The sequence below is a fragment of the Epinephelus fuscoguttatus genome, linkage group LG24 (assembly GCF_011397635.1).
Source record: "Epinephelus fuscoguttatus linkage group LG24, E.fuscoguttatus.final_Chr_v1".
NCBI lineage: Eukaryota > Metazoa > Chordata > Actinopteri > Perciformes > Serranidae > Epinephelus > Epinephelus fuscoguttatus.
Window position 1 is genome coordinate 15,673,331 of NC_064775.1, and position 22,191 is coordinate 15,695,521.

The 22,191-nt window shown below is 41.9% G+C and overlaps 2 protein-coding genes across 2 annotated transcripts in view; both read right to left on the minus strand.

Annotated features, from left to right (window-relative positions):
• Positions 1–9,008, minus strand: part of creb3l1 (cAMP responsive element binding protein 3-like 1) — a 42,806-nt gene extending 33,798 nt beyond the window's left edge. Inside the window, exon 1 of the mRNA XM_049570756.1 lies at positions 8,604–9,008. Within this exon, the coding sequence (XP_049426713.1) occupies positions 8,604–8,714 (111 nt within the window). The 5' untranslated portion in view covers positions 8,715–9,008. The remainder of the gene's footprint in view (positions 1–8,603) is intronic.
• Positions 9,009–15,373: 6,365 nt separating this feature from the next.
• zgc:110699 (uncharacterized protein LOC325371 homolog) lies at positions 15,374–21,923 on the minus strand. The gene is made up of 8 exons (XM_049570759.1): positions 21,733–21,923; positions 21,461–21,562; positions 18,885–18,941; positions 18,728–18,801; positions 18,490–18,628; positions 17,866–17,959; positions 17,651–17,722; positions 15,374–17,082 (listed from the first exon to the last, which is right to left on the minus strand). Exons 2-8 carry the CDS (start codon positions 21,510–21,512, stop codon positions 16,974–16,976), a joined length of 597 nt encoding a protein of 198 aa, XP_049426716.1. The 5' UTR covers positions 21,513–21,562; positions 21,733–21,923; the 3' UTR covers positions 15,374–16,973.
• Positions 21,924–22,191: the final 268 nt, after the last annotated feature.

Here is a 22,191-nt window from a genome sequence, read left to right on the forward strand (position 1 = left end):
AGCTCCAGTAGCTGCATTAGAGTAACAGTTTAGCATTTATGTTGCTCTTTTCTAGCATTACTGACAATCTACTATATAGAATTTAACTCTTTAACAGTACAGTAGTGACCCTTAGTTGAGGTATTGATATCCACTTGCTCACCTCCAGCACACCTGGAGCCTTCCATACAGCTCTCCCTCCCTACTAGCACAGTCCTGTTTGAGGCAAATCATTTTCTTATCCATCACTTGCCACTCGCATGATCATGATGTAGCTACCCATGGCAGTGTAGATGTTTTCTTATACCCAATATGCTCAACTATTCTGACTGATAAGATCTCCTCCTCTCAGGACTGGACATGCACAGACTGTTGCGTTGACATCTCCCTCCCTCTCCTGTGTCAGTTTAATAGTCCAAAGTCAAATATGTCAATTAGAAATTGTGATAATTTTAAGACTGATCCATGTGGCCAAACCCTAAAGGCACAAACCTAGAGGTGGATTTCAGATGGGATAGAAGGCTGGATGATGGAGTGTCTCTCCCAGTTAAACACTAATTAATGTTTTTTTAAGTCATTACAGTTTGTGTTTTGGGAACTCTCTTAAATCTGTTTCCATAAATCAAACCATGGGCTGTTGTACTGCAGCCAAAAGTTATCTTATCAGGAACTCCCAACATTCCTAATGACTTACAATTAATACTGCTGCAACAAAGTCCTCCTCTGCAGTCATTCGTCTGCCAGACCCATAGAAATAGGAAGAGAATAGAACAGACATTCCTATTCAAGTCAACAGAGTAGGTGGTCAGAGCAGCAGCCATTGTAGTGGGCTAACTTCAGTTTAAGCAAACCAACTTGCGGCAAGTCTTGAATTCACTGAGATGAGGTTTTGCAGTAACTTAGAAACTGATTGTTGTTTCACAAAAACATTGTTTTTTTAAAAGGAAGATGTTCAAATCTTCATTCAGATGTGTTGCACTTGGGGTGCCCTGTAGCTATGTAGATAGGGTGGGCACCCCATATACAAAAACAATGTCTTTGCCGCAGCAGCCGTGTGTTCTATTACCACCTGCAGCCCTTTGTTGCACGCCCTCTCCCCCTTTAATGCTTCAAATTGTCCTCTCATTGAAGGCAAAAAAGTCCAAAAAAAATAGGACAAAAGTGTCTTTATTAGAGATTCTGACAGTCGAGAGATGACAGGATAACAAGGGGAGAAAAGGGAAATGACACTCAGATTCAAAATGAGGATGTTGCATTTCATGTCTGTGAAAAGCTATAACAGCTATAAAAACAGCATAATATTATAAGATGGACACAAAATAGCGTTTATTTACAACATCAAATTATTGCCTTGGCAGCTGCGGGGTTAATCTACCAGGCAGACTGAGAATTTCAGCATAATTATGTATCCGGATAATACAATATTATTTTCCTCGAACAATGAAATTGATTGGAGAAAAGGTCAACACTCAGTGGAGCATTACATTCAGTGCTGATGCTGCCCTGCATCACACCTACACCACCTGATACTCATCAGTGCTAAATGCAGTTCGGTTTATTTTCCGATATTGTACATTTTGTTTCATTATTTGCTTTGGAGAGCACTTTGCAACAAAGCTTTGAAACACGGAGACAAACAGCAGTGACATATATACAGTGGAAGCTGTTATTGTTGTTATTAGGACAGGAAGCTTAATGAGTTAGGGGGTTGGCGAGGGAACAGCTGCAGTTGGTGTGAACAGAGGAGCAGAGGTCTGGACCTTTCATTACCTGAACCCTCTCTGCTGGGAAAATAATCACATTAGGGAGGAAAAACTGTGTTAAAAAGCAGTTGACAGTTTTTATAGCTTATTTCAGTGGTGGTGGTGGTGCTGGTGGTGTGTCATTAGGGGGGATGGGGCTGAGATGTAAACCACACAGGGAAAGAGCTGGGAAAGACAGACACAAGGAGTAATTATAAAAGCAGAGAGTGACTCTGTTATGCCTGTAATTAACAGTGTTGAGTCTCAACATATCTCTGTTCTCTCCTGTCATTTGGATGCCTTACTGGTTCAGGTGAAATATGCACCAAAAAAAAAAAAAAAAAATCACCAATGTTGGTGTGCATGTGATATGCTTTTCCTGATAGAGTGAGGAAGGAAAGCACTGGGATAAACTGGACTGAGAGCCAGGCCAAAAACTTTATGTCATTATGGCATGAACGCTGCAGTGGAAACCGTCGTAAACTCCCCAGAACATCATGTAAAAGCCAAAGGGAAATACACTGAAGAAACATTTTTTTCTCAACAAGTCATGTCGTCTCAAATTCAGCCTTCGGGAGCCAACTGCAGCGGCTCTGGTTCTGCTTATTCCAGTTGTTAATGTATCTTGGTTTCCAGTTCTTGGCATCATGGTGCTTTGTTTTTGGCTGCTATTTATAGGGCTCCATGCAACCATCAAATCAACAGGGTCAAAGTGTCAAATGAAGCTTCTACGCTCATGTTTACTTGTGTCTTTCCTGATTAAAAAGAACCCAAATCATGATGAAAGAATTTATCGATTTATGTGACGATAAAAAACAGCGAGTGTCATAAATTACTGTACATTAGATGCACTTGCAGGTACTACCACAAGACCCTGAGACATCTTACAGTAGGCTGCAGGGAACGCTCAGTCATGTTCGACAGACTTCCTCTCTGCATTAACTTATTTTCACACAGTGACTACATTTTGCTGCATCACTGTCCCAGCCACAATTTTAGCAATAGCTTATTTTGCCATATCATGAACTCTGCACGACATGCAGGTACTTCCACAATTTGCAGGAAACAGCACCAAAAGGCAAATGTTTGCATGAATATACCATTTTCATTTGAAAAGGGCTCCATATATTCACATCAATATGAGGGGTGGAATGATGTGCTACCGTCTGAGCTTAAAATCAGAAGAAATTTTTCAGATTTGGCTCTAATCTTTTTCCTAAAATATGACATCATCGACCCTTAGTTGACTTCTGTAGTGCCCTGTATGTCAGATTTTTAACATCAGTCCTGTTTACCATTTCACCAGAAGTGTTTTGCATGTGTTAGCCTATGTTTAGCTTTGCATTCATTTCACACTCTTGCAATCAATCAATCCATGAACATAGACTTGAAGTCTCTCCATCAGTCAGTAGCTTTCTAAAAGATCACCGTTCATTCAGTCATCTTAAACACTGGTTCCTAACTGATCCAGACACAGGGTCCATATTTCTCCTCAGTCATTCCTTCAAGGTCCACACAGTTTAATATATTCAGTGCTGCGTCGAGCTAGTTTGCTGTCTCTTTTAGGTAGTTGCAGTTATTCGCTCACTCTACAGAATGAAACAGCACTTCAAAATAAAAGGTCTGTGTCGGAAATTCACTGAACTAAAAAATAAAGTGTGATTTTTACAAATTTGCCATTGTTTATGAGTCAGCTGTGGTGCATTCAGAACGGACTGGCAACCCACTTTTGGACCGCGACTCACCAGTTGGGAACCACTGGATCTAAAATGCTGCAGTATGAACTGGGGAATTATCAGAGAAGAGCTCTAATGATTGGTCAATTAATCGTTTGGTCAACCGAAAATGGCAAACATTCTGATCATTACTTAATCTTCCAAGTGTCGTCCAGAGAGCAATTATCATAGGCATATTTCACATTTTATATATACAAATATTCATCTCCTGCAGGCAGCCCTACATTTAATCACCTGCAATATTACAGTATGCATTGGAAAGTGACTAAAGGTCATTTATTTTTATAGTAAAGTAGGCCGAAACATGCAAAAACTCTAGTATAATCTTTTATTTCTACAAAATCCACTGGCAGACTTTTTTTTTTTTTTTACTGGTTTTAAATAAGAAAGTCAATTAAAGACTACACGGCTGGTTGAGACGGTGATTTTTTTTGCAGTGTAAAATGAAATTGTGAGAGACCTGAAAACATCATGTCATTATGCTATAACACTGGCTGCCACAGATAAGAAAATGGCAATGTTCTCTACTGTATTTGGCTTCATGTGGTGGTGTGTGGCTACAGTGGGTTGGCTGTGTTTGGCTTCGCTTGAGCTGAGAGAGGAGTGAGAGAGAGTGTGTGTGTATGTGTTTGTGTGTGTGTTGAGACTGAATTGGACTCAGCTATAGTCCTCAGTAGAACAGAAGAAGAGTATTTTTCCTTCACACACACACACACACACACACACACACACACACACACACACACACACACACACGGCTGCATGCCTGCTCACATTCCATCTGGCAGCTCAGCGGCCAATCGGGGACAGGCATGCAAATGAGATGGGTGTGTCTTTTTAAAGCTGGAGTACAGGGTCTGAACGGAGAGTAGAATAAAGTAGAATAGAAAGGAGAGAACAGAGGGACTAGAATATAAATGTAGAGAACAAAATAACAAGGATAGAGGAAAGAGTGTTCAAATATCTATAGGGATTACGTTTTCTGCAAACATAGACTCGAGCAGAGTAGAATCGAATCAAATAGACACGACACTGTCCCTGGTTGACCTCACTTTGTGCTCGTGTGTGTGTGAATCTATGTGTTAATCCATACAATATATTCATGCAAATGTTTATAGGCTGTTCAATTTCCATATATAGACCTTTGTTCCATTCATACCATTTAACGCCCATGCTTTGAAACTGGCCCTCATGTGCTTCAAAGTGACTCTGCCAGACAGTTAATGAAAGGTCAGTGGAGTGTGTTACCATGGCATTCGCCCCCTGCATTTGTCCAGCATGACTTTACACTCAAAAACCCCACTTCACACAAATGATTAATGCATCATGAGAATCATCATTAGTTGCAGCACTCGTGCTCATTTCTCCTCCAGGGTTTAGCAGAGCTGTATGCAGAGCTGTTCTAACCCGTTAGGTGGTAAATGATGTTATCCATGCGTGATTATTGACACTGGGATAAAATGGTTCAGTGTGCATGATGCACAATTCAAACTGTATTCAAGGCCTGTTCATGTATAATGGGAATTGTTATGCACACAAAAGAAGAAAAGAAAAGCAGCATGCTTCATGTGTGTGGGAAGCTTAAGAGGATCCTGAGGTTGGAGGCTTTTGTTTTCCTTAGAAATACAGAGAGGCATCATAAATATGGGCCAGGAAAACTTGGGATAACTCTTTATCGTTACAGAGAACTGGACCTAGCTGGCAACGGATGTGAATATGACATCCGAAAGATGTTGGACTCTTTCATTGGGCAGATTTCGTCAGGTTTGGTTGGAGAGAAAATTGGGTTGGCGCTATTTTAAATGTTGAACAGCATTAGAATTTCATGGAGCGTGGACATTAACTAATGATGTTTTGCAGACGTTCTCCATACCATCCATCCATTTTCATCCGCTTATCCAGGGCCTGGTTGCGGGGGCAGCAGACTGAGCAAAGCACCCTCCCCAGCAATGCTATCCAGCTCCTCCTGGGGGACCCCAAGGCGTTCCCATACATGTAATCCCTCCAACGTGTTTTGGGTCTACCTCCTACCAGTAGGACGTGCCCGAAACACCTCTAACAGGAGGTGCCCAGAAGGCACCCTGGTCAGATGCCTGTACCTCCTCAACTGACCCCTTTCGACACAAAGGAGCAGCGGCTCTACCCCGAGCTCCCTCCAAATGTGCGAGCTCCTTACCCTATCGTTTGTATCCGCAATCTCATTCTTTCGGTCACTACCCAAAGCTCATGACCATAGGTGAGGGGTGGGACATGGATGGACCTACATATTGTTTTTGTACATCAAGACGCTGAACCAACAAAATATTAACGTCATCTGTCGTCAGAATTCTTCATAAAATAGTGACTTTGTCCTAACATTGAATTTTGGTTATCTAGTGTCACAACCTAAAGTCAACCACATATCAACGCCCTTAGTGGCCAGCTGGTGAAGTTAGAGAAAAGCGTACTTCATGCTCAGATAATTTGGCCTGTGTTTGGAGCTTCTGAAAGCTGAATTTCCTGCACAATTAAAAATGATCAATGAATGGAGGTACACTTTTGTCCAAACGACTATTGTTCTTTTCAAAATACTGGGACAGGTGGTTAATTCTATGAGACATAATGACTGAATGACAATGTCAATTCACCCAATTATTTCTCTTAAGCAACCTCCATCAGCTCTCTAATGCCAACTCCTATTTCTTATCTACACAGTCTTTCCTCCTGGTTATCAACAGGGCTCACAGTTTACTGGAAGAGGTAAACAAAATACAAAGCAGGAAATGTGTGAATCTCTGCTGTGCTGCAGCATGAAGCACATCTTAACGAAATCCAATGAGCTGATGTCCAGTAATGATGTCCTAACCATTATAGAAAAAATTGCACATCTACAGCAGCACTGTCTGAATGAGGAAAATTGCGATCTCCTCTTTTGTGCTCTTCTCCCAGCATCATATAGCTGCTATAATCAATATCTTTATTTTAACAATGGATACAATGACGTGGTGTAATGTGAAAGAGTCATTCATCGTGATGAGTCAACCCCGACTGCTGTTCCTCTCAGCTCACTGGCACCTCTCTGCTCCTGGTTTTGATTTTACTGTTTTGGTTCAGTCTCACCACCTGTAGAGGCCGTTTTCAGCAAAAACCGATAAAGCCATGCTACTTGTGCAGCACCAGCATCAGCAACAGGAGGTCTCTGATGCTTCCATCAACAGCACCTGTCTACACAACACACCTGCAGATTATAGACTGAGGAGAGATTCAAATATGTATCAGCATGGCATCTTGCAGAGCAATAAATCAGCCATCCTTTCCCATGCCCTCAGTGGTACAGCCCAGCCTAGTGGCTTCACAGCAGAGTGGACTACTTTATTTAGAACAGGGACGGGGGGGAGTTTAAACCACATGCAGACTGCTTGGCTGACTCACTGACTAGAATAGACGTCTGCTTTAAAAAACCTGTGCCGTTTAAAAAAAGGAAATGACACAGAGTGGAAAAGGAGACAGCGAGAACAGAAATAAAGAAAGAGTACTTCCTGCTGATATTGTGATATTTATCATTAAACTCTCAGTGTGCGGCAGTAAAATGGCTCTCCGTCTGTTTCCATGAGTTTAGAGTGCAAGGCTCGGTCAAGCGTGGCGCACGCAGAGGGCATGGCAGTGTACTTTTTGGCATTTTGTGGCCGGAGGTGCACCGCACACATGCAGTGCACTTGGGAAAAGGGTGGGATGGGGAGGAATACATTGCCATGCATTAAGGGCTAGTGCCAGGGCTCTCGTTACATTTAGATATGACTAGGTTCACATGCAACAGTGCAGTTGCGACTGCCAAAAGTGGGCATGAGACAGTTGCTTAATTGTTGCTTAATGATTGCTTAATTGTTTCCTGTTGCAGCACTTTCACTTATACGCAACACAGGGATTGTTACATAAATGAACAGGCATGATTCTACAGACACAAGCGTCCAAAATTAAAGACACAATCACTCAGGTGAGACAGGAGATGATAGGTGCAGCAGTTGTCCAGGGGAACCTGTTGCTCTTGGACGAGGATATGGAGAGAGGATCGGTGACAACAGGTGGTTTTAGACAGGAGGGAGATGTAACTGTCCTCTGAATTTTTATCGCAACAGCCTGAACTGTACTGCAGCACTTATTATTCTGCAGCACCACTGAGCTGCTTGGACAAGATTTAATTAAAGTGTCCGAGGCAGATATGGCACGCATGATTGCAGTTTGACAGTGCATAACTGTCTGGGATTCACTTTGCAATGATAGAGTTGAGATAAATGTAAAAAGTTAGACATTTAATTAATTATCAGTGAATCTATTGACTTTTTTTTCAATTACTTGATTAAAAATGCCAGTCACAAGCTCCCAGAGCCCATAAAAGCAGCTTTAAATGTCTTGTTTTGACTGAACAGAGCAAACCCCCAAAATATTTAGGTTGCTATGATAGACGATTGAGAAAACCAGGCAACAGGTGAAATTTCGTCATTTACGCTTTGAAATTGGTCAAAGGATGAATTGATCATCAAATATTATGCTTAAAATCTGACTTAAGTTACTGTGATTAATGCATTTCCATAGTTTGATGAGCTTTCTTTTTAATTAGGGTGTCATGAAGTGAAACCCTGAAAGAGTTAATGGATAGCTAATGAATAATTAGTCCATTAATAGTCTCTATCACAGACACACCAAACCAGATACTGTTCAGGACCCACACACACACCCACACACACCCACACAAACACACACACACACACACACACACACACACACACACACACACACACATTGTATTAATAGTCAGGTCTGCAGCTGAGGACTGCAACACCTGCCCACTGAGCACAAACACAACACACAAGTTAACCAGTAACTCGCCAGTCTGTGCTGCTGTTCCCAGTCCCACACACTGGTTTGCACAATTAAACACAAACATACACACACAGGGTACGAGCCCCGGATGTCAGTCAGGATCTGAACAACTGCACCGCCCTCCTGAGGTCCGGCTCCGGGCGGAACAGGCAGCAGAGGTGCGTTTGATATACTGACAGCTGACTTCCAGCAGCATAGTGGATAGTTTATACTAGTGAATATACAAACTATGGGCTCACATGTGGGACATAAAGCTAAATGGGGCAAATTTAGAGCAATAACTCACCACATTAGTGAGGAAATCTCCGTCGCTGAGTTCCTCCAGGTCCAACAGGTTGGTCCCGCCGGACGGGTAGAGTTTCTCTGCTGCTAAACTGTCTAAGATGGACTCCATCATGACTGTGTGTGTGTCTACAGCTCACTGGACGGATGCTCAGTAGCTAACTATCTTCAAATCAACTCATTAAAATGGAGCAGTTTGTATTCAGACGGCTGCCGCGTGCTGTGTTAGTATCCAGCTGTTATGTTCACCGCCTGTGTGTGGACCCGGTGAGTCGAGCTGCCTCCAGCTGCTGCTTTCTGTGAGTGACAAACTTTAAAAAATGTCAAAATTCACATCCTTTGGCTGCTGTGGCGAAGACGCTGCTATCCATCCAGCTGTGTGCGTGCGGCTCAGCCTCTGGCTCCTCGCGTGCGCTGTCTCTCCCACGCGCCTAATGAATATTCAGAGAAGCCCCGCCCCGTGGCGTCAAATAACGAGCACGCCCAAAACACAGAAATATTAATATTAATGTCAAATCCCATCTTAACGACAGTATTTCATGCTATAAGAAGTAGGCTTTGCTTACTGTGACTAAGTATAATTTTAAGGGAACTTCTGCTTGAGTATTTCAATTTCATGTTACCTAGTAATTCTACATTTCAGAGGGAAATATTTCCCTTATTTTAAAGTTACCCATCATTTTACAAATTGAGGTTTTGTATATGAAATGCAGCACTTACGTATTTTGTATGCAGCACCAACAATACATTGCATCTGTGTTAATAATACCACTATGTAATCAAAATGCAGTAGCAGTATGGCACTCTGATTGGAGCCATTTTACACACTGAGTAGCCCACTTTCACCTTTCATTCCACTTTCCACTTTTCACTGCAATTTTGACATTGCAGAGGATCTTGAGAGCCACCTTGGGTCGGAGGTGAGTCGGCATATAATCTGCCACGACGAGTCCTCATGTGTGAACAAGCCTATGAGCAAGTCACCCCCTCTTTTGTGACTGGGACTGGATATCTGGCATGCTAGAAAACTGGAGAAGTCTGACACGACTGACAAAGAGCATCAGCCAATGAGAGGTGAGATACGTCCCACGTCAGCATGCAGGAGGATGGAAGAAATGTGAGGAGGACAAGCCGCAGGGTTTCCAGGTTACGGGTTGCGTTTTTTTGGGATTGTTTCGAAAGTGGAGTTGCTTATTTGGGCTTGTTCTCGAAACATCGCCTTTCTCCATAAATATCCATCGCTTCTTTAGGGCTTGTTTCCATAGCCCTGGTTGCTTCTTTCTTTCCCAAGATCTGGCAACACTGACAAGCTGGCAAGCGACAACAACAATGGCAGCGTCCACAGGATCACGGGTAGTGCGTTGTGTTTGGACCAAGGCTCTGGAGGCAGATCTGATTCAACAGTGGGAAGAATACCCATGCCTTTACAATGTGTCGTCTCCAAGTTAAAAAACGTAGTTTGGTGATGTCACCGCGTTATCTGGGCCTCTGTTGGGGAGGGATCGGTGGAGAAATCTTGTGGTGTGCACACACAGGTCGTAACGCAGTTGGCGAGACTCCCGCTGACAGAAACACACGTCGCCAGGTATGAACACTCAAAAGATTACGATAGTCTAGGTGACACAAAATCAGGATGAAAATTGTGTAATGTGAACTAGCCTTTAAAGGAACAGTGTGTAATATTTAGGGAGATTTAGTGCCATCTAGCAGTGAGGATTGCAGATTGCAACCAGTTGAAACTTCACCCGGTTAACCACTGTTCAGGAGGTTTTTACCAAGTGCTGAATTATCTGCAGAGGTCTCTTCCTCCCCAAAACAAATGGATTGTGTGATTAAAACTGGTAAAAACACTGAAAAAGTTTCACGTCAGCATGATGACCCCGCAACCTGGCTTTGGATCTGTGGTTGAAAATTGATGGATGGATGGTTTCCTCATCTCCAAAACAAATGGACCCGGCGATTTAAACCGGTAAATGCTGATTAAAGCAGTTTTAAGTTTAAAATCAGTGTCTCTCCAACGCTGTTTGGCATGTCAGAGACAGGCAACTAGACCAGCACCTGTTGATGTGTGCTCACCTTTTATCTCCCATAACTTAAGATCCAGACGAATTATCTGCAGAGGTCTCCTTCTCTCCAAAACAAATGCAACAGGGGTCTCATTTACAAAACAATCCAGAGGATCTATAAAATAACAGTACATATGAACAAATGCCAGAAATGGTCAAAAGCCCAAAAATATTCAACAGTTTCTACAATCAGGCTTCCACCTCACCATCTGCGTCACCAATTTCCTGTCTCCATAATGTTCGTAAGCATGGGACAAAGTTTTTCCCCTAAAGTCTGTTTTTATACATCACAGCTTTTGCATGGGAATTAGCATACACCTCTTTCAGGCCTTGTTTTGTGTGTATGCAGTGTTTATTAATGAGACCCCAGGTGATTTAAACTGGCAAAAAACACTGAAAAAAGCTGATGCGTGCTAAAATATAAGTGTTTTCCGACGCTCTCGTCATGGAGGGGCATCTTGCAGTATCAGTTTTATGTTTTATTTTCATTATAGGAGTTTTCAAGATGTATATTTGGGGAATTATTGCAGCATCAAAGTGCCCTGCACACCCATGACACACTCACACAGATGACTTTAATTATTTTGACTCACTGGCTGTCCTGTCAGGACTGTGTGTGTGCACAGACTGGTTTGACATCTCCCTCACTCTCCTGTTAGCCAGGGGGGACAAATTACAGCTTCATCATTCTCATTAGTACAACAAGTTTGGTGACCTGACATCACTGTCAGTATGACTTCCACCTGAGCAGAGGTCTGATCAGCCAGGCTAAGTGGCCTTTAAGAGGCCATGTTGGGTTCATTTGTTTGATCTGTTTTGTGTGTGGCGGCTCACTGGTATGACATCCTGGGACACTTAAATGGAACTGAGCCCTCATTCATGTTATTAGTTCCACCTGGGCTTTTCTTGCCTTAAGACCAAATGTTAGTGGAAATGTCAACCAGCAGCAACTGGAGCTTTTAGTAGAGTGCAGATGTAATATTACCCCCTTTAGGTGAGACAGAGTCATTGCGATTTGATTAATTAATTAGTTAATGTTTTAATGTAAATGAGACAATCAAAATAAGACATACATGGCTGTGTTGTGTGTGAAAGAACAACAGAAAAAGACAGCCTGTTTTGACATCCTGATATATTACCTGCAGCTACAACACACAAAGTGGGATTGAAACAGATATTTCTTTCTCTTCCATGAGTGCTCAGGCTCGCCCATCTCATTCCTCACCTCTCATCCTGCCCCAGACTGTTTCTCCTGTGAGAGACAGAGGCAGAGACAGAGAGACTGAAACTCTGTCCAGTGTGTTGCAGGTATCAGAGGTGCATGTGTGTGTGTGCAGCTCTAAACCAGTTACATAATCTGGGTAGATTTCAGTAAAGAGGCTTGTAAGAAGGGCATTTCCAAGTGTTATTTATTTACAGAATGAACCAGCGCTAAATAAAAATTTGGACCTGATGATGGCGCTTAATGCTTATAAAATACCTACCAAGACATCGACTGCATACAGTGAATAAATAATGACATTTCCTTTAATATGTGCTACTTGATATTTCCATGGATTTGTCCCTGACTTTACTGTTCACATCATTGTCATTGCAGAGGGTGTGTTAGAGTTAAACCCCATTGTCATACTGAGCAATGAATACCATCAGGTGTGTGTGGGTATGTTTTATGTCCCAGTTCAAACAAAAGTTAGTAACGGTTATGTAATGTTCTCCTGTTACTCTGCATCCTCTTCCCACCTTGTTCTTCCTGGTTTTTCTTTTTTCATGCCTTTTCCATTTCGCTCATTCCCCCTATCTGTGCTTCCTCCTCTTTTCTTTTCACTGTCTCCTTTCTCCCTCCAGATATCAGTTTACGGAGGTGTCCCACCTCAATGAACAGGGTGTCTCTGTTTTTCTCTCACACACATTGGTGTTGCATAACTGTGGTGAACTTCCCTTGAGTACAATAAATGAAACTAATCCTTTTTCAAATTTAAAGGTACGCTGTGGAGTTTTTGACCACTTGGGGCACTGTGGGGCAATGTTTTATGTTGTTTGCGTAACTTATAAAGTGGTGCACAACTCTGCTAAGGTAATGTGTGTCAGAAGCAGTAATTTGCCAGGTAAAGAGGAGAAGGCAATGTCGACATAAACAAAGCACATTTCAAAACATTCAAAAAGTCTTTGTGAAGGTTGTATAGAAAATGGGAAATGCATCTAACAAAATTGTTGTGCCTGAAGGAAGCAGACAATGAGAAATGCTGAATGTAAATAAAATAGCCAAAACCCCACATTTTGCGTTTTATATTAAAATGATCATTCTAATGATGTTTCTCGTATCAAACCCTATTTTCATGATTATTTATGAATGGTATTTTTCATCTTTTTCACAGTCATATTGACAGAGCTGTCATAATTCATCACTCCTGCTTGAATAAACTCAATTTTGAAACTGCGGTGTAATCAATGGAAGCAAATGGCTGTCTGCAAAGTAGGAGAAACTCAGTTCAAACCAAGCTGCAACCTCCAGGGCTGAAAAATGAAGCAAACGTGGAAGTGTCAAAAAGTGCAGTTCCTCTAATGGCCACTTGAGGCTGACTCCAAGAGCAAGTCAGTCCTCATAGACCCCCATGTTACGATGCCCTGCAGAAATAAACATGTTTACAGCCTGGTAAAAAAACTGTCTTGGTCTCTATAGCTAATATCCCTGTTCGTGACAATTGTATGGGGATGAATTTTTATGTAATTCACCCATTTAAATGTGCTTAAAGTTACGCATAATTAAGGGCATTGCCAACAGGTGGGTGCTGTTTGTCAACAAGCTGCTACGACGACATCAGTTACCTAATGTAATCATGACGTAACCCCAGATTCACAGTGCATAGGCATAGATGTAGTTGTTCCGCCTAAAAGTCTTGGCCAGCATGTGGTTGTACTAAAATAATTCGGTGTAAATAGCTGTAAATGCACTGTGCTAACCAAGCTAGCAGCTAGCATCAGGGTTATCTCCACCCTCTCATCCAAATATGGTCACTTCTGGCTCCAAAATCCAAAAAGACGATGGCCAAAATGGCAAACTTAAGGTTTGAAAACAGGAGTCCACAAACCAGTGAGTGACATCATGGTGGCTATATCCATTATTTATACAGTCTATGGTTTAAACTCAACTCAGCTGCACTGATCAGCTTTTGAAGTGTCCACTTCCTTATGGACACAGGACACAGTCCAGGATGCAGAGTGAGAGCTGGACAGGTCATTTTTATATATTCAGCATTCATATATTGTTACAAGGTAAATAACCCTATTTTATATATAAGTGTTAATTATGGATTAGGGGAATACATTTGATTACAAAAGTATTTTAAAAATATTTGTACAACCCAAAAGCTATGGCTCTGTGATTGGTTGGTTATCAGTTGATGCACGCTGTGACAGACAGCTCTCTGATTGGCTCCTGCTGCGATGATGCAGCGAGTATGACTCATCCTCTATTCTGAGACAGAGCATGAATGCATTAGCTGAAGAGGTGACTCTGGGTTCTGACCTTTCGTCTCCTTGGTGACCGCTGTGATGTCATTACCCCTCCACACGTTCATCGTTGTCATCATCCTCTTCTATCTCCGCCTGTCTGTCTCTCAAATCCAGCCAGGTTTGTTGGCATCACAAACAAACATCACAGCCTCGGGGTGGAGAAAATATAGTTTATGTTTGTCTGTGTGAGTAAATGATTGCTTCACTCTCCATCACACAATCACTACCAAAACATTACTATTAGTCCTCACATCATCTGTTTGTCTCACTGCCTGTGCTAACCCTGTTAAGAGGCTTGATTGTATTCACTGTGGCACCCACTCATGATGATGAATGTAAATTAATACTTAAGTTTGACTTCTGTTCCCAAGCAGTCTGTTGAATTAGTGGTCAGGGCCGGCACAAGACCTTTTGGGGGCTCCAAGCAGGACCCCCCCTCATCATCATCCAACCTATCACCTCACCTGAAATAAAACTTGTGCTATTAGGAGCAAGGCATACAGAGAAAAAAAGCTACATAAAGAAGCACAGGAAGATTTCATTGTGGTCATAAAGTGGGTACCCCCCTTCAGCATCTCCAGACGGCTCATTGGCAACACCTGCTATCCCAGGTGTGCCCCCCTCTGCTTTTACTCCCTTGTACTCTGCTGTTGTGAGTCGTATTTTGGGACCTAAATGGCGTCTTTCCTCTTTATCCAAAGACGCTGGCTTGCCTGTTTGGCTGTGCCAGAGGAAGCTTTGATAGCCTGATGCTGGGCTTGGCCTCGATTAAAGAAGGAGATTATAATCTTTAATGTTCTGTATAGGACACTCATTAGTTAATTAATATAGCAGTGAACAACTATTTGCTACATAAAGCTGTAGCGGAGTTATGGTTAGCGAATTGCTGCTGTGTGGAACTGCGCTCCTATGGCTGTTACCGCTGATAACAGGACCACGTTGTTGCAAAAGCGTACCCTCCAGGTAAACACTGTAAGCTCTGTCAGCACTGTTACCATTGTTAGCACTCTTAGCACCATTAGCTGCTAGCTGCCGGCTCAGCCACCTCCATGTTGAGAGCCGTGTGCAAACAATCCTGGCTCAGACTCTGAATTATAGATATGCTCTGAATGTCGCATACAGCTTCTCTAAGAATTCAGTCATGGCTGATTTAGTGACACCCGTGGTTACTGGTGGTGAAAACAGGTGTAGTTTAATAATACGTGGGAAAGGCGGACCCCACCAGTGACAGATTTACTACAAAACATTGAATGGGTAATGCTGAAAAATACCAGCCATAAATAGAATCAAAAATGGGATGTGGTATAATGAAAATCTTTAAAGCCAAAATCTGTCTGCACATTTTCATCCTCTGTGTTTGTACATGGAGCCCAGTGGGGTTCTGAGGTTGGTTGGTTAGTTAGTTGTCGTTGGGTGGAGCAGTTGACGTATAATAAATGATCATGGGGGAGGACAGAGTGGTGAGATGGAAATCAGTACCCAGTCAATTTTCCCATCAGGCCTTTAGGAGTGAGCAGCCAGAGCAGTTTATATAAACAGCTGCTTGTCGTTCCTTTCTCTCCTCCGTACAGACGAATCACATGCCAAAGAATCCCAATGTTTTCCTTCCCTGTTATAGTCTCTCTTAATTTCTGCGTTGCCTTTTCCTGTGTCTCTTTGTTCGGATGTCTCTCGCTGATCGTAAAGTTCAGAAGTTCAGAATGTGCCATGAGGAGAAAGAGAGGGAGATGCATGGAGAGGAACATTGAGTTAAATAAGGCCAAGACTGTAATCAAAGCCAGCCTCATTCTTTACACAATGTTATATTATCTACGCACTCCTACAAGTTTATATGCCTTACTTACCAACTTCACTGACTAGCTCACAGACTGGTTAGATCCTTGTATTTTTGTAAAAGTTATAAAACTGATCCATGAAGTTAACAGCCAGGCGAAAACTACATGGACACCAACATTATACCCATATGATTCTTAGTCCAAAACCATAGGCATTAATCATCTCCTATAACAACCTCCTTTCAGATTTTCGATCTGACTTAATCTGGGTCAGATTCTTCCGTATCAAACTCATCAGGGATACTCAAATACTTTTGGTCAAATAGTGAATTTGATACACTGTGGGACTGTGGTGAGTCTGCACAGGATGAAATGGCTGTACCGCCCTCTACTGGAGAATACAACACATTACATATAAGGACATAAGGATAGAGCCAAATGCACTTAACCAAGTGCAACTGTTTAATCATGTCAGTAAACAAAAATATGGGCTGCAATAAGAGAAATATATTCTGATTATCGCCATATTTCGACCCCAACTGCACAGATATTTTTGTATTCTAAAATAACTTGGTGAGTATCTAAAATGCAACTTAAAAAGGAACATCATCTGTCTTTGGAAGTGCATTTGGACCACTTTATATTTGCGCCTCCTCCACCCATTAAACTGAAGACATTTATCTCTCTATTGTTGTATTCATCCAGATCCAACCTCAGAGATGGAACTGTGCAGTAATATCAACAGAACTGCAAACTGAAATTGGAGTTTGTATGTTCAGTCATCTCTCTAAAGCAGGCAAGCTCACACTTTTTATCTACAGTGATTTGCTTTTAATATCAAAGCATTTCTCTGATGTTGCACACTTTCCCTGCATGATCCTTAGTGACACCCACAGGTCTCAACAACCCTGAATACAGAAAGCAAGGAGCTCCAGACTGAAGCTAGAAAACAGCCAAATAAGTGAAGAGTGTTCTCAAATGTCCCACGATAACAACCAGTGAACTGTTTGTTTGCAGCGGTCACCACTGCATGGTCTTAGATCGGGTTAGCTTCCTGGTCAGAGCGTGGCGAACGGTCAGCATGTAGGAGCGGCGATCAGGAAGAGGGCGCTGCTGATCCAACACCAACCTGTCAGACACGAGAGACAAAGCATCACCACCAAGTGCCAGTTGTCTCAATTCCATACCACACACTACCATGCCCTGATCTTTTTACTGTTTTGCAGATAGTATACAAGAAATCAACATGCTTTTACAGGTTTACTCCAAAAGGAAATTATACAACTGTGACTTTGCCATTTAAACTTCAGAGAAAGACAGCAAAATGTCTTCTTAGATTTTTTTCCTCTGGAGCTGCTCTGAGAAGGCTTGTTCCCGGTAAATGTTTCATTCCTTACAATCAATGTGGGGGGCATCACTGGAGCTACCTCATCACCATCCAAATTTATTACTTTTTTTTTTCCAGCTGCGAAAAGCTCCTTCATTTCCTCTGTGCATTGCACTGTGGGAGAACACTGTCCGTCAACAGCACACTCAAAAGTCAAGCTGTTTCAAGTATGCATGCAGGCTGCTGTATTTGTATGCTTTATTCTGTTACATGTCCAGTGTGAACACTCAATAAAATGAATGTATGGAATTGCGACGCAGCTTATGTTGTATGCTTGAGCTTCAACAAATCAATAAAAACTGAGCCAAACCTGATGAGCTGAAACACGGCTGCTTCCACAGCTAAAACAGCTTCTGCGACCGACAGCTCCCTGAAACTGCACCTGCACACACATGCAGTGTAATTCATATCAACAAAACAAAACATAAAAAGTCAGGAGGAAATACAGTGTGTAGGATGTGTACTATTTTAAATCTAAGCATGCAAGTGCAAGTGGGAATTAACTGCAAACACTCACAAACAAACCTTAAGTCCTTTGCCAGTCTCTGTCCTTCCTCTGTTGTCACCTCCCTGCCAATTTCCAAGTCTGCCTTATTGGCTACCAGAACTGTGGGAACAACTGACACACACACACACACACACACATGGTAAAATAAGGTGACAGTAAACTGGCAGGATGATGTTATGGCGGGCTAAGTTGGGAGTCTGTGTTAACACGTTACCTACAGATCCCAGGATGGCTTACCAAACATGGACTATACTGTATGTACGCTACATCTGTGCATGTGTGTGTGTGTGAAGGTGACAATAGGCAGACTGAGTGAGAGCAGAGACTCAATGGACTTTAAGAGCAAACATAGTGAACACAGTGTTCCTGTGGAGATCGTGCAGCTGTTTCAGTAGCTCAACAGCTGGAGTGTTGGTTAGTTGTCCAAAGTCTCTTTCATGTGTCTCCAAAATAATGTTGACACAAACTGATGATGCTGACACTTTATTTTCTATGAAAACACATCAGAGAGTTCAAATAATTTCACTGACTTCCTGCCAAAGCTTGCAGAAGGCATGTTTTTACACACGCGGCCTTTATCTTAATGCTGTCAAACGAGTGTAGCCCATTAAAGGGACAGTTCACCCCACAATTTTTCCTACCCAGACTCTGTTTGGTCTGGTCGATGAGTTTCTTGAGCTGAGGGACCTCCAGGAAGCTGAGGCGTTGTGTGATGGAGTAGAGCAGCAGGAAACCATCTGCCCAGCGGATGGAGGACTCCAAAGAAGCCACACAGTTTTCCTGGAGGAGATAATGTCATGTGCAAAGCTACCACTGGTGCAAACAAAAGGAACTGTTTGACATTTCGGAAATACTTACTAATTGAAAGCCAATATTTACCTTACAGGCTATATCCAATATCTCCAGGTCAATAGCTTCCTGGTCCACCACCCGACTGCATCGGTAGGTGACCTCTGTGGTAAAATAAACACGTGTTACTTATTTTATCCTAATTATTTCCTCCGTTTCAATGCTGTTTATTGGAATGAATATTTACCCTTCTTATGGTCGTATTCACCAATGAAGCGCTTGGTTATGAAACGAACACACAGTGCTGGAGACACAAAACAGACACCAACAGAATGAACTGCCAGAAACACACACTAACTAATACTGTGCATTCACACACATGAAGTTTGATTCACATATGTCCGTCTGATCTGCAGCCGTCTGTATGTTCATGTGTGACGTGGCTAAGAGGATCACCCTCTTGGTAATGTTACCTGCCTTATTTAAACAAATGCAGAAGTGCTTTCTCTGTGTTTGGATGAAAGGAGTCTGGATGGTTTGTTTGACGTCTGCTGTTTGAGGGCTCTCTGTATTTCCTTTTGGCAGGACACATTAAAAGGTTACTCTGACTTGCTTAAGCTGTTATTTGAGCCTTTACAGCTGAGAAATGAACGGCTTTTCATCCATTTTTCAGGGATTAAAGCTTGTTGTCTGCCTCTGTCACATCAGCATCTCACCTTACAGATATGATTTATGGTCTTTCTAGCACATAATCAAACGTGTACACATGAACTCCTATGAAATAAATCTGCTGTAAATGTCCTGTAGTCAGTGGTGGAGTGTAACAAAGTACATTTACTTAAGTACGAATTTGAGGTATTTTTCTCTCCCTGCCACTTTGTACTTGTTATCTACAATAGTTTGGGAGGAAATATTGTAAAAATATTGTGTACAATATGAATATTTTGGTGTAGATGAAGCTATCCAACCATATATTTAAAGGTACATACTTCATCCATAAAATGACCATTTGTATATCAGTTATTCACCCTGTGTCACACTGAATTCATAAAAAAAAAACTTTGGTTTTCTCACACGCCTTCACGGTGAACGAAGAATCCAAAAACTCACATTTACACAACTCATGCAGTACAATCCCAGCATGTCTACAGATATAACCAAGTTAAATAGAAGACTTTGTGAGACCTTTTAATAGCCAAAAATTGCTGTCATAAATGCTATTTATTATTGCAATATTCACAGAAATACTGCAGGGGAATTTTTTTTTTTCCTCAGTCTGTCCAGTGATTGTAAACAGTCATTAGGTCTGTCTGGCTGGTGAAATTTTAACAGTAATGTGACCGGATATATTGAATCTGAATTTAAGATATTTTAAGACTTTTTAAGGACCTGTGGACACCCTGAATCCAAGTCTCATTTGTCCGGTCATATGCTTAGCTCCTCTCAAACAAACAGCCCTTTCCTGACATGGAACTGATGGGAAAGTGAAACTTATCTTCTTTTTTTTTTTTTAAAGATATTTTTGGGGCATTTTGCCTTTAATGGACAGGACAGCTAAGAGTGAAAGGGGGAGAGAGAGAGGGGATGACGTGCAGCAAAGAGCCACAGGCTGGACTCGAGCCCGGGCCGCTGCGATGACAGCCTTGTCCATGGGGCGCCTGCTCCATCCACCAAGCCACCGACGCCCCAGTGAAACTTATCTTTGCTCTCATTAAACTCCAGACTCCATTAATAAAATGAGTTATTTTACCCTGCTGAACACAGGAGCTGCTGGTCTACCTCTGCCTTGATCAGCTGGTCAGCTTGTGTAATTGTGTGACTTCAGTGGATCCAAACTAACCCTTTTAAACATCAAAGAGTTAAGAATTTCCCGTGTTTTTGGATTCTTCGTTCACCAGAGACATGAGAGAACAACAAAGTTTCCTTTACTAAATCAATGAAACACTGTCCAACTAATGAACATAGTCATTTTAATGCCAGAACATCTCATGGTTCCAGCCTCACAAATGTGAAGATTTGCTGCTTTTCCTTTTTATCTTTATTTTTAGGTAGATATTTTATTAATCCAGAAGGAAATTAAGGACGAGCTTGTGAGAGTTTGACATAGCACGACGATGTCACTCCCTCACTGACTCAGTCTTTCTTTTGAATAATTTGGAGGTTTTTCTGCTTGAGCACTCACACTGTTAACACTTGCCCAAGTACATTTTCCTGATTATACTTGCATACTTTTACTTTAGTAACATATTCAATGCAGGACTTTTACTTATAATTAAGTATTTTCACAGTGTAAACAGGATCTGAATACTTCCTCCACCACTGCCTGTAGTGATGGTGTCTTGTACAAAGAGTCAGTTTACTCATCTGTCTTTCATTTTATGGAGAATAACAACCCAACAAGTCACTTACATCAGACTGCTCTTATTAAATTATGCAAAATGAACACCACACTTTATAATGCAACAATGCCTCATGAAAACAAAGCAATTTCTCATCCTGATCTTTTTTACCACCATGAAAAGTTTTGACAAAAGTCATAAGGCAGTAGTTGGCTGGATACATTTACACTCCAATGCTCATGAGGAGAAAGAGGGTCAGCTTTAGACCTGTGTGCGGCTTCCATATTTAGCAGAACCTCTTAAACCGTGACCAAAACCTAACCCTAAACTTAACCTCTTCTCATGACTTTAACTGAAGTTTTTCACGTGACAAACATGTGACAGTGTGTCTGACCTAAGTGTGTGCACACACATTCCCATCCTGTCTCTCCACCTTCTCGTCTACCTGCGTGTCATTAACGTTTGTCTGTAGTTTGTCATCTACCTGTTTTTCCAGTGTTCTGAGCTCCCAGAATGAGGAGTTTAACTGGAACCATTTTCCTGTTGGGCCCAGTATTAGTCCGCTATCTGTCCCTGCATGGAAACCCTAAAGAGAGGAAGAGTCATCGTGAAGTTGCAATAGAAAATTAAAAGTACAAAACAACATGCAGCCTCACAACCAAACTTTATATAACAATATCTAAATATAAAACCAAAAAGGTGTAACTGACACAAACTAAGTAGCACTACGACACTATAGGATGCAATAATACTGACCTTTAAGATACAGAGAGGAGCAAAACTCACTGTGTTCAGTCTCAGACACTGAGCAGACAGGGAATGAAGAGATGGGACTGTCTTCTCTCTGAGTGTGTGTGTGTGTGTGAGTGTGTGTGTGTGTGTGCTTCTGTTTGGTTATAAGCGCTCTCTCCTTCTCTCTCCCTCTCTCAGGGAACAGTATATGACAAGAGCCATTTGTCTGGAGGAACTGTGTCCAACTCCAGACACCAGTATCCCACTCTGGATCTATTCAAGACACATATACACTCTCTTTTTGGGGATTGTAGGTGGCTTACAGTCAGTCCCCAAAGGCTTGTCCTTAAATCCCGAGCTCAAGATAAACTTGCTCCCCCTGAAATCCCCAAATTTTCCAAAAATGAGTTTCAACATGTGAGCTGCTTTTTTTCCACTAGCAAGTAGCATCACAACAATGTCGTTTCAAAGTTTAATTGTAAT